The following is a 13,170-nucleotide window of genomic DNA, read 5'->3' on the forward strand; positions in this document are numbered from 1 at the left end:
AATAAATGAGATACCCATTGAATTTTCTGCACCATGTGAAATTGTTGATTTACACGCTGATTTGAGTGCACCTACTGCTGAAATTAATTCTTCTAATAATTTGAGTGCACATATTAATTTTGATATTGTTGAGAATGAATCATGTGAGGAAATAACTAATGTTTTGGGAGAAACATGTGATGTAGATAAATTTGGTTTAGGTTGTGTCGACTTAATTACACATGGAGTGTTTGAAAACGATCCACCTATTAATTCTTTGTGTTATATTGCACTTGATAGTCCCATGTATTTGTCGCATGCAATGGATAAACTGTGTGAGTTAACAATTTCGAAATCTTTTGCTGTTCATGGATACACAATTCATTTAATTGGACAACATGATGTGAACAATAACATTTTGGTGCATGAGATTTGCATTATTTGTGATAATTTTCCTCTCTTGGGAGAAATGAAATTTTTGCACATGCTTAATCATTTTGATAGGACCTCCAATATAGGTGTTGATTATTTGCCAAATAGTTATTTACATGCTTGTTTGAATATTAGTGCTTTAACTTGCTCTAAATTTCAGCATATTGTAGTAACTAATTTGGATACTATTCATTATTATTCTCCAATGTTGGGATGGTGTAATGGTGAGCGGTGCAAACCAAATACAAGAAATCGTTTGGCTTATAAATGCAAACAATATTGTCAATCTTCTTGCTGGAATGTTATTCATCATGATTGTTTTACTAATTATCTCATGAGACTTTGTTATAAAAGATTAATTGTGCAAGAAAGGAGATGTATAAAAATGGATGACATATACATATACCATGCACACACTTTGTCTATTTTGTCAGTCTCTTTACAGCACAAACGACGCCGAGGACGGCTTTCCTTTCAAGAAAGGGAGGATGATATGGACATGCTAACCATGGATAAGACCTTTGGTACCCTCAATTCTATAATATTTGACAAGATTTATAATCAGGTGAATTCAAGTAGTAATTGTTTTTATTGTCATATTTATGAAGAGGCGGAGCTACTACTATCTTGTCTCGTTTTATTACGTAGGCATCTTCTCGAGCTTTTCAAGTCCAAGGTCAAGATGAGATACGATGGAGGCAAGCGGGAGGGCCAAGAAGAATCAAGCATTCATACAGCTGAGAGGGAAGGATTTCAAGTGTACTTTCGAACAAATCAAACGGCACATGATTCGGAGCTTACTAGAGAAAGATATTATGAATTAAAGGTTAATCCGATTCGGGTCCGAGCTGCCAGGAGACCCGAATTTGTTTTAATCATCCAGGCCGCATCCGGAGCCCCATCAAGAGATTCTACTCGTGCTGACCGTGGCGGACAAAACAAGCTGACGGATCTGTTTTTCTGTTTCCTAAATAGTTGTAGCTTGTTAGGAAAGTTAGAGATAGAGTTGGATTTCGGCCTCCTTACTTAAGGTGGACGAAAATATCTCTCCCTCCTCCTTTATATACCCCATGAGCCCCCCTAAGGAGCCTTGGGTTTTGATTAGATAAAGTTTAGCCATCTTTGCTACTTTCGTGTAATCGCGTGTGTTGGTTAGACCACCTGTTTTACCGTCGTCAAGACTCCAACTTATCGTCTCGTTGAGACATTGGTTTGATATAGTATATTCGCAATTTCAGATTGCATCTGCTATTTATCTTGTTCTTGCTTGTTCTTCGATTGCTTGCAGGAACAAAGACCTTCGTGGTCAGGTTGATCGTGCTCCCGCGTGATCAATAACCCTCTGGAGTTGGTGTATCGATTACTAAGGCGCTGCCTCAAAGGCCGTAGTCGGATCGTCAACGTCTCCTCCTACCCAAATCGAGAGTTACCAATCTCATCGAAAGATCTGGCCAACCCGACCCACATCAGATACTAGTAACGATGTTGCTGCTACAGTCAGATTGCGGTCTCTATATTGAAGGCTCAGCTGTAGTTACCTTGTAGTTTTTAGAGTCTATGATCCAAAACATTGTACCTGTAATGGTTCTCGTGTTTGAATAAAGTTACAGGGTATTCTCAAAATAAAAAAAAAGTTAACTCGATGGCTGCACACAAATTTGTCTCCGAATGTTAATTCTTGCACACCAATAAAACTTAGCAGTAGATTCATTTCAAATCCATTTTTAGAAACACCGACATATATTAAAATGTTTATTTCTTTATATTTTCTTGATTTTTGCGTGTTATGGATCTATTTGTACGTGCTCTAAGTGTCATTGCATATATGTTTAGATGAAGGGAATAACATGGCATGCACTGTTTTTGACGAAAAACAGCAGTGCTGTATTTTTCATTGATTACGGGGAAAAGAATACAAAGGCGTATAGAGAGATGATGACAAGAGGGAGGGCAAAGCAAAGCCACAGCAGAAAACAAAATTACAAGAGGAAAAATCAAGAGGAGTGGCTACTCTTAGCTTACTAGCATTAAGCCAAGTCTTGTACTTCCTTTGATCCAAAATAAGTGTCTGTTTGGATTGGAGGGAGTACTATATTTGTTTTGCAAGCAAACGTATGTGTTTTCAGAAAAAGTCGATTTGAGACTTTTAGGCCAATTGCACAAACCTCCTGATGTGTAATTGACTTTTTCATGTCAGTTTTTTGTGGCTAGTTTAGGACAGTAAAACTGGACATCCTAGAAGGCCTCTCACGCCATCAGCTATTTTAGCCGTCAGATTACAATCCCGGACCGTTCCTCACCGTCCGATGCATCAAAACGGGGAGAGTATCCACGGGAAAAATTGACCGCTCCTGGTTGTTTCGGGTTTGTGGGTCCGTGGTAGACCCGTAAGCCCACAAGCCCAATTCCACCTCCACCTTCCATCCTTCTCTCCCGAGACCATTACCTCCCCTTTCCCCGTCTCTCGCTCGTAGCGTCTCACGAAGAAAAACACTATCAAGCTCCCACCACGCCGCCACCGTTCTCTTCTGGCTTGCAGCACCTCCCAGAAAGAGAAGGACAGCGACGGTGGCTGGGTGATGATGTAAGCTCCGACCTCAATTCTCTCCCACCCCTTCTCGAGCCTCCGTCTCGCCGCACTCCGCTTCACCATGGTGTGATGAAGATGAATGCCCCCACCTTTTCCCTCTCTCCTTCCCCGTGTGGAGTGCCTCCAAACTCTCATGAAAACCCTAGAAATTGAGTAGCCTCTTTAACCACGATCCCCTTCTTGGTTACAAAAATCTAATCTCGACTTGCTCTTTCAGGTCATCTTGGAGCTGCAGTTAAAATTTGGGTAACAATCCAGATCAATGTTGAGGTAATTTGCATCAAAAGATCTTTTAATCTAATCCTGACCTGCTCTTTCAGGTCATTTTGGAGCTGGTAACAATGTAGATCAATGTTGAAGTAATTTGCATCAAAGGATCTTTCCATTTTCATGCTTTCGTTGTATTTGCTACTTTTGCCCCCATGCTATTTTATTTGCATTTTTCGGTGTATCAGGTTCCATTCATACTATTTCCATTGTATTGTACTCCACCCGATCCGTAAAAAGTGTCGCCCATTTTGTACTAAGTGGGCGACACTTATTATGGATCGGAGGGAGTATCCTGCAACTAAATGGCGGCCCTAAATATGCAGGCAGAGAACGAAGTCATGGGATCAAAGTTTCAGAAACTACTACTGCTAACACACTTTGAATGAAGTTCTTACCATGGTACAGCTGATTAAATACATAAATTAAGTGTTACATTTCCCCTCTTCACGGAACTGGAATTCCAATAAGTTGAAGTGTTAGTTTAATGAATCCGTAGACAATTGTATTTAAAAAGCAAGAGTAGTTATAATGCATGTAAGTTTGGATGTCATCCTTCATCAATATTGATAAGACATCAACCATCATTATTTATTCAGCCTATGAGTTTTCAGTAAGTACAGAATGAACGCCGAACCATGCAAAATTTTATACTCCTTTCTGAAAACACTAAAGAAGAATTAACATGATAAGTGCATCGTTTACTAATATCGGTGTTTCTCTTATTTGAGATCACTAGAAGTAGTTGGGATGATAAACCTTCTCTGGCTTAAGAAATAAGAATGGTACCGATTGCTGATATTGAGTTGTAGTTGTGTTCATTTGATGGCAACTTATACAGAACCAATTGTAGTTTATTTTCTCACATTTGCTGAGTGCTAAAACCTTCGTAGATCATTGCCTACAAATTAATGAAGCTTGTGCATGATTTAATGAAGTACTAGCATGTTTTTCCAAATGTAGCTACTTTTCTTTCTAGCTGGAAATCATCCAGGCCATTAAGCTCAATAATAAAACCTTCAGCGTGTCAGAACTATCTACATAGACAGATTTATGTTGGTAAGAATTCACAATTTGTTTTCCAAATCCAACTCCAAAATAAAAATAAAAACAGGAACAAATTCTGATGACTGAGGAGATGCTTATTTCTTCATGTTCCCGCTTCCCATAGAGCCACAGTGCTAAATTTCAGTTCTGATTTTGTCTACGTAGCTTTTTGTTGCAGCTATGGGGTTGTTCGCTCTAATTTATTTTTTCTGTTGTTTAGATTCGATTATACATCAGGGTACTGAGTTTAACCCAGACCATATTCTTTAGCCTCTTGTAAACATTCTATAGATGGGAGACGTGTGTGATTGTCCTTACATCAGTTCCAATTGTAAGGATCTTTTAGTGAGCGCATAGTGTAATAACTAATAAGCACTATCAACCTTTTCCTGTTAGGTAGTGCAAAATTACTCCACGGGCTCTTGCTTCTCTCCCTTCCCCTGTTTTGTTTTATGACTCTGGGATCCCATGCCACGCAGCCATGGGTGATGGCATGCCTTCTCCAATTGGGGAGGGCGGTAGCGGCGGCACTGCACGCACGTCTACTTCCATGGTTTCATCCTATTCTTAGGTGACCTCAGTTTAGACACATATCATTGGTGCCCAACCCCCTTCTCTGGTAATATCCTCTCAGCAGAATTATATAGATCAGGATAGAACTGCTCTCTGTGGCTGTATATTTATTCATTTTGACCAACGGGGAATTCATATAGTGGCACAAAAAGGGACAAAAGGGTTGTTATAGAGCCTTGGTATCACTTAGTACAGTGTACTTTTTGTATTCACTGTATTTTCAACAAGTCTAACTTTCTACTTCAGATATAGGTTTCTTTTTTGGGATTTTTATTTCTGTGCCCCCCAAAGCTTAGTTGTGCTCAGTTTTGTCAAGGCCACAAAGCAATGCTCGCTTCTACACTCGGCTCCTTTTTCGAGTGCTCACTTTTGTCATCACGGAGCACCTCCTGATGGTCAAACATGCTTGACCATTTGCTCCGGACGAGTGGGGCCCGATTGTGCGTCGACGGGTGGGACCGATGGTCGCTGCTGACTTGTGGGCGCCAAGGAAGCCGAGGCAATTTCTGACATGGGGGCCGACGAATAGCTTTCGATCGGTGAGGCGGGTCTCTTCCGACTGGTGGGGCATAATCAACATGTGTGCGTTTTCTTACAAGTTTACCGAGTAAAAAACTGACATGTCGGACGGGACTTGCTACAGTATATATATGCGGACAGGTAGGTCCTGTGGACTCAACTTACTAGTGGGACCAAGAAATTGCCATGTAGATTAATCTTACATGTGGGCCAGCGTATTACCCATTCGTTCCCAAATCCGGATCCGGACCGAGCAGGAGCAACTGAACCGTAGCCCGCCGTTGCCGCCGACCATTCGGAAGGGCAGGTGAGCAAAGCAGAGTTAAGCGGGCGCACCTACCCACAGTCTCCTTTGCCATCTAGCTTTCCACCCATCTACCTTTCCTGACGCCAAAGCCCACCGGGATCTGTTTGAGGAGGAGCTTGGGGGACGCAGTGCCAGCGGTTGGTATGGCGAGGACGAAGCAATGGAAAGCATGCAAGAGGGGAGCGGCTCGGCCAGCGCGGCCCGTAGCAGTTACAATGGGGAAGATTGGGTCCAACCGGGCGCACATGAATCGTGGATTCCTCACGAGTAAGTTACGAGAATCCCCCACCACTGCTACGATAGAGCTAACTCAGTAGAAACACTAAGGTTCGTGCGTGAATGCTTACAATGGCTGGCATAACCTTCAGCCGCGTAACCCGCTCTCTTTTATTTGATCGACTAGGATTGATCCATCGACTGCTTTTCGGCTGGCAGTTTTTATGGAAACTAGAATTTTGCATGGAACTAAAGCACATCTACTGTCCAAATTTTGCTATCCAAAGGTGGTAGAGACTAGCACATCATTCGATGATTTTTGGAATTCACCATATTCTGCATATCCCTGGAGCTAGGAAGATGCAGTTGACTTCAGATATTTCAACACTACCGAGCAAAGAATTGAGCCTCTAACTTGCGATGAACATCTCGGAGTTCTATTTGGTTTGAATACTGTCTCCCGTTTCGGTAAAATTCAAGTCGATGTGCTACAGCCACGCAGAGAATGGCAGAAGCAGTCAGGAGATGGGGGCAGGATTACAGTTACACTGTGTTTGGATGTAAGAATTGGAGACTGGAATTGCCCATCCGGAATTTGAAGAGCCGAATTCCAGCGTTTGGATGTTCCTGGCATTCGCGCGCGGCATTCCAAACCAATTCCGAGTCTCCTCCCGCGCGCCTCCACTTACTTTCCTGCGATACCAAGGGGTTTCACTCGGTTTTGGTTGGAATTGGCTCCCGCGTACCGGTTCGAACAGAACAAGAGACAGAGCGAGCGAGGGAGGAGAGGAGAGGAGGAGAAGAGCACGGAGCCACTCGCCCCGGCGGCGGCGACGATGCAGGTACGCCCCTCCCCCACCGTCCTCCTCCCTGTTCTTCCTCTTCTCAGGCCTTCCTCCTCCTAGTCCTTATCCTCCCTTAGTCGTCCCTCCACTCCAGCTACCTCCTCCAACCCTAGGTCGACGGGTAGCAGCAGAAAGGCGTGACGGGAGGCGGAATTACGGCGGGCGGCTGACTCCTCCTAGCCCACCTCTGCATCTCCCCAAGACGTCCTCTCTCTGGCCCTCCTCTGCTCCATCGAATCCTCCCCAATCCCCCTCTTAGCTGCAGCCGAAATCAACATTTTTTGGGGGGCTAATCTTCAGATCTGTTTCAATTGCAGAATTCCCTGAAGAATTGGTACCACGTGAGGCTTATTGGAGGTATGATCTTCCTATTTTCTGCTCCCAATTTGATGTATGCCTAGTGTGGTATGATTTTGTAGCTGCACCATGTTTGAATAACTACTCTCTGAAAAATTAATTCACAAATGGTGTGTGCATTGTAGCTGCACCATGTCTAAACTAGACTTGGTTGCTTATATTACTGAAGAGAACAGAAGAAGAAAGAGAAAAAGGATATTGTTGACAAAGGCTTATTTTGAGATGTCATGTCTAGCTCTAGCTTATCTTAGTATGCAGAGGGCACCAAGGAATTTAGGATGCTTTAATGATTATGAGCATAGGTGTGGTCTTAGGAAATATCTACTGAAAGAAATGTACGATGGGTCCGATGTAACCTGCTATGATGAGCTACGCTTAACCAAAAGAAACTTCCATGATCTTTGCACTTTGTTGCGTGAGAAGTGTGGTCTCAAAGATAGCATATATGTGACTGTAGAAGAAAAGGTTGCCATGTTCTTACTAGTTGTTGGACATGGTCTTAAAATGAGATTGCTGCATGGCACCTACAAGCGGTCTTTAGAGACTATCAGTAGGCACTTCTGTACTGTGTTATCAGCCATCCTATCTCTAACTAACGAGTTCATCAAGCTTCCCGATCCTTCAATCCCCCCTCCCAATGATTACAAATGGAAGTGGTTTGGCAATGCACTTGGAGCACTAGATGGGTGTCATGTGGATGTTATGGTTGATGTTGCTGACCAAGGGAGGTATAGGAATAGAAAGCAATCTATCACCACTAACATGCTAGGTGTGGTTGATTGGAACATGAAATTTCTATATGTTCTGCCTGGCTGGGAGGGCTCAACTTCAGATTCGAGAGTGTTGTGTGATGCCATGAGACCCAATCGCCAAGATGCATTTGTTGTACCTAAGGGTTCGGCTCTTTCACTTGGCATTTTATTTCTCATCATTGGTTGCTAGCTAACTTATTTCCTTGACAATAGGAAAATTCTACTTAGTTGATGCTGGCTACACCAATGGACCTGGATTTCTATCTCCATTTCGATCCACTCGATACCACTTGAAAGAGTGGGTTTCAAGTCAACAACAACCCCACACAGCCAAAGAGTTGTATAACTTGCGTCATTCTCGTGCTAGAAATGTTGTAGAGAGAACTTTTGGCTTGTGGAAGAAAAAATGGGCCATCCTACGTACTCAATCTTTTTTTGACATAAAGGACCAGGTAACAAATGTCCATATGGTCGTAACCAAATTATTTCTAGATAGCAAATGCTGACTACGAACTAATATTATTGCAGACTCGAATTATTAATGCTTGTTGTGTGTTACACAACTTTACAAGGGATAGGCAGCATGTGAGGGATAACTTATTGCTGCCTGAAGTCGATGCTGAACTAGCAGCTATGCCAGTTCAACCTGTAGATGATTCTATGGTAATTAGAACTGTGCAAGTCACCGCTGAATGGACCAACTATAGGCAGCAATTTGCTAATGACATGTATGCTGAGTACCTTGTGAGACATGCAGAACTAGAGATGGAGTAGCTAACTAGTGATGGAGTAGATAGCTAGCTGAAGGTGACCTTTTTTGTGCTAGCTCGGTGATGGTGCCCAACTTTTGTGTGGTGGCTTGCTGATGGTGGCTTTTATGTGATAGCATAGCTGACCATGATGGTGTCTTTTGTGATACTTTGTACATGCATCATCTTGAAATTAATATATATGCTGCTTTATCATACTGCTCTATCCATCCTTAATTTTATGCCCATCCATTTATTTATTTCACTTATATAGAAGCATGGCTGAAGCAAACGGAAAGAAAGGAAGTAGGGGTTACCTTACATGGACTCCTGACATGGACACGGCATTGTTGGCTGTCCTTGTTGAGCGTCACAACAATGGTGATCATGCTCAAAATGGTTGGAAGCCGCATGTATACAATGCTTGCATTAGGCATGTAAAGGATACATGTGGGGTGGACATTACAAAGGACAACATGACAGCAAGATGCAAAACTTTTGACAAGCATTATGAGGTCATTAGCAAGATACTAGCTCAGAGTGGCTTTGGCTGGGATTGGGAGAATAACAAGCTGTCAATCGACAGTGAGGATGTGTGGTCTAAATATGTGGAGGTACATATCGGTAAAATTTTCCTTTTGTAAGTTCATTGCACCATTCTAATGTAATGTATGTGTGTATTTTGTAGGCTAACAAGGCAGCAGGTAGCTACAAGACCAAGGTAGTGATGAATTGGGACCAAATCAGCACCATCTATTCAAAAGACCATGCAACCGGTGAAGGTGCCAAGACAGCAGCTGAGTGTGTTCAAGAATAAGACACACAAGTTCTTGAAGAATCTCCAGACATACCCCAGAACTAGAAGAGGCTACGCACTGGGGATGCTATTTTATGCATGATGGGAGACATGAAGGCAGAATTTCAAGAAGTTTTGAAGACAACCGATCCACTTACTTTGCCAAAGGTTACTCCTTCAGCTGAAATCCTTGTAGCACTTCAGATTATACCAGATTTGGCGGAATGTGATATGCTAAAAGCTTACGAAAAGCTGAGTCTTAGTGAGCACTTGTTTGAATCACTCATGGAGCTTCCCATGACCTTGAGGAAGGCATGGCTCTTGAGCTTGGCTTGATGGATGCTATCATGTTCGAACTATCATGTATGGTTCATGTTCCGAACTACCATGTATTTCGCTATTTATGAACTGTCCAGTAGTGTTATGTTTCTGTAAAAGACTTGTTTGAGGAGCCACATCTACTTGACTTGTATTTTGCTATGTATTAATGTCATGTTCTGGAGTCTGCAATGAGGAAACATCTACTTGACTTGTTTGAGGAGCAACCTGATTTTGCTTCATAACCGTACAAGCTAGCAGCCGCCCAGCCTTTTTCTAAATATTTTTTATGTTGTTATGTGTGACAATTAATATATAAACATTCTAGTATTATAAAAAAAAATCCATACATGTAGACAATTGTATACGGTCCAAACTCAACAAAGTTATCAATTCCATAGTCTATGCATCTAAACATGATTTGGAATTGGATCCTACCCTTTAATTCCAACAACCAATATCATGCATATCCAAACATCAGAATTGGCATTGGAGGCCAATTCCAATACCACACAGATTTGGCATTCCCATCCCAATTCAATTCCTCAGTTGAATACCTACATCCAAACAAACCATTAGGGATTCAGTTAGCTCTGCTAATACTCAACGCCCACAAACTCCTCTTAGGTCCAGACCCTGTAAACCTACATGTAGCGAAAGCCAAACCAGTACTGGACTTGACATAGATGATGACGCACAGCCTGACGTGGCAGTCCCTCGAAGAGATGATGATGAGGATGAGACGATGTTTCCTGAATTGGTGGACAAATTCAGCCAACAAGCGATGCAAGATGAATGCGAGGAGGAACCCACACCTGCTGCTAGATTTTATGACACTGATGATGAAGAGAAAGAGGAGAACAATGACATGTTGGTTCCTGATGAATACGAGGGTGAGGACATGCCTACAATCGAGTGGGATAGAGAAAATCCTCTGCTTACCGAATGAACCATATTTCAATCGATGGTGGACTGTAGGAATGCACTCACTACATATTGTATTCGCAGTCAGAATAATTTTGTGATTGCCAAGAGTGCGCCAAGCAGGTTGACAGTACACTGTCTCTATGAGAGGTGCAGGTGGAGGTTGCATGCCACCCGCATGCGAAAATGCAAATTGATTCAGGTACTACAGCTACATTCTAATAAGTCTCATCAAATTTGTTTATCCCATTTGTTCTAGAGTCAAAACTGACCTACTTATGTATTTGCCCCATTGTTGAACTCACCGGATTAAAATCAACAAACATGTGCACACTTGTCCACCTGGAGGGGGGAGGGCCACTACCAAATTAGCAAAGACCAGGTGGGTGGCAGATGCAATCATGGATTGGCTCAGGGAAATACCAACACTTGGTCCAACAGCACTACACCAAAAGATTTTTGAGAAGTACAATGAAGCGATCCTCCCACTTACTAGGGTTCGATCTCTGTGCTTACCGTGCTAGTCCCTGGATCGACTCACTAGCACACACAATTTCATGATGAAATATACAGAAGCAAAGGTCAAAGTACTTTATTACATCGCATTATCCAGAGTTTAATAGTACTTACAACCTCGCATGACCTCTGGGGCCAGCATAAAACAAATACCGTTTCAACCTCATAAAATAATGTTTCAAAATACTGCAGCGAAAAAGGGTAGAACATAAGGGCCACACTACTCCAAGGTGAGAGCATGTTGGAATGTAAGCACATGACCCATGACAAAACGACGAACCTCACTCATCGACGGATCCACCTGCATTGTTAATTGCAGCCACTACGTGGTCAATACATTTGAATGTATTGGCAAGTTCACAAGAGATATAACAGATCCTATCAAGTATATGTAGTATTTGGTTAGGTGGGGTTTGGCTATTTGCATAAAAGCATCATTGTTCAATCCTATCATTTTAAACAAATAGTTTTGAATTCTATTGGACACGGGGTAGAAACACCCATGCTCCTATTAGCCTAAGCACATTGAGTAGAAACATCAATGCTCCTACCCAATTCAAACCATTTGTTTTATTATGAAATTGGAATGAGTGAGACCTTCCTTACAGCCCCAATATCTAGTTGCTCATAATTGTCCGTAACCGGGGACACGGCTAAGTACTTAGTTTGACACTCTCGAGAGGTTGTACACATTCCCCACAAAAAATCGACGTGTTAATCCCTTGCTGTCCTCAGGGTAGAGTAGCAACGGCATCGACTACAGGAATTTTCAGAACATAATCCCCCAGACCACCTGAGGGACGCGCCCCCACCTACACTGCTACATACCGATGTCACCTCGGATCCGGGTTCATACTTCTTACATCCATCCTGGCAGAGCCCATAATACCATGTGGTTGTACTAGAAGCTACTAAACAGGAAACTAGTCCAGTCCCCGGGTGGCATCCCACATTGTGACGCAGGCGCTCCCCGAATCGCACGGGGAGACGACCATGGACGCTCCCAAATCGCACGGAGAGACGACTCAGCGAGCCCCATAAAAATGGACCTAACGTCACGACATCCGAAAACTCAAAGCAGCCCACCCAGGACGGTTCATTGAATTACTTGTTTTGCCATACACTAGGAAAATCATATTGTAATTCAATAGTATCACATTGTAATAATACCACCCTCGTATATTATCATAGCACAGCATTCTACTACTACGATGGCGATTGGTGGTGTGGACATGGCAAAGGTATCATATACTACTAGGACAGATCATTGCTAGCATAGATATAATAATATTCCTAACAATGCAACTAATAAAATCTAGTGCATAATGAAATAATGGGATAATGGTCAAAGTGAACTTGCCTTGATAGTAGTTGGTATTCAAACACTCTTCACAGTCACACAGTTCGCTCTCCGAGAAAACTATACAATCAGGCAAACATACATATACATAAACACACCATACAAGCAAAAGAAATATGTATGCCATGATGCAATGCAAAACATGTGACATGAGTTTGGTTTATTTTATTTGGGTGATCTACTGATCCAAGGCATTGATAATAAGGCACAAGCAATTAGGGTTTTCAAGCAAAAACAAAAGGTAGGGTTTAAACCCTAAAATAAGGTTTTATTTGCATCTGCAAATCAATTTAATTCAAAATATTTATTTCTCTGTCCCATTGGACAGGGATCAATAAAACAAATTTTTGGGCATTGGTTTCATTCAAAAAGGACTTCTAAATAATTAGTTATGATTTAAATGGCATAAAACACTAATCTGTAATTTGAATGTGATTCAAATATTCAAATTTTAAATTGGACAGTGCCAAAAGATTCTACATAACCTAAGGATTCCAAAAAGGTGTGGATCACTTAATTTGGTCAAACGGATTTAAAGTTATGATCATTTGAAAAGATAGGGGCTTTTCTGCAAAAAGGCCATTTAATTAATCCGGGGAAATAAAATCAGATTTTCATTTTAT

At 42.0% G+C, this 13,170-nt stretch overlaps 1 protein-coding gene across 16 annotated transcripts; it reads left to right on the forward strand.

Annotated features, from left to right (window-relative positions):
* The first annotated feature begins 2,851 nt into the window (after window positions 1-2,851).
* LOC104582707 lies at window positions 2,852-9,974 on the forward strand. 16 transcript variants are annotated; one of them, XM_024458649.1, is made up of 9 exons: window positions 2,852-2,995; window positions 3,219-3,247; window positions 3,322-3,360; window positions 3,595-3,670; window positions 6,218-6,772; window positions 7,093-7,132; window positions 7,258-8,027; window positions 8,098-8,336; window positions 8,413-8,851. In XM_024458649.1, exons 5-9 carry the CDS (start codon window positions 6,436-6,438, stop codon window positions 8,656-8,658), a joined length of 1,632 nt encoding a protein of 543 aa, XP_024314417.1. In that variant the 5' UTR covers window positions 2,852-2,995; window positions 3,219-3,247; window positions 3,322-3,360; window positions 3,595-3,670; window positions 6,218-6,435; the 3' UTR covers window positions 8,659-8,851. The 16 variants fall into 16 exon arrangements, 13 of the variants coding, with proteins under 13 accessions (XP_024314417.1, XP_024314419.1, XP_024314415.1 ...); XM_024458651.1 differs by having other exon boundaries at window positions 3,322-3,336; window positions 6,425-6,772; XM_024458647.1 differs by lacking the exon at window positions 3,322-3,360 and having other exon boundaries at window positions 3,219-3,271.
* Window positions 9,975-13,170: the final 3,196 nt, after the last annotated feature.

The sequence above is a fragment of the Brachypodium distachyon genome, chromosome 2 (assembly GCF_000005505.3).
Source record: "Brachypodium distachyon strain Bd21 chromosome 2, Brachypodium_distachyon_v3.0, whole genome shotgun sequence".
In the NCBI taxonomy this organism is placed as follows: Eukaryota; Viridiplantae; Streptophyta; class Magnoliopsida; order Poales; family Poaceae; genus Brachypodium; species Brachypodium distachyon.

Excerpts from the sequence above, each read along its gene's own strand:
- LOC104582707 (XM_010233215.3), top strand. The coding sequence starts at position 6,436 with ATGGCAGAAGCAGTCAGGAGATGGGGGCAGGATTACAGTTACACTGTG. Across the intron at positions 7,133-7,257 it reads CCACGTGAGGCTTATTGGAG|CTGCACCATGTCTAAACTAG; the intron begins GTATGATCTTCC and ends TGTGCATTGTAG. Across the intron at positions 8,337-8,412 it reads TTTTTGACATAAAGGACCAG|ACTCGAATTATTAATGCTTG; the intron begins GTAACAAATGTC and ends ATATTATTGCAG.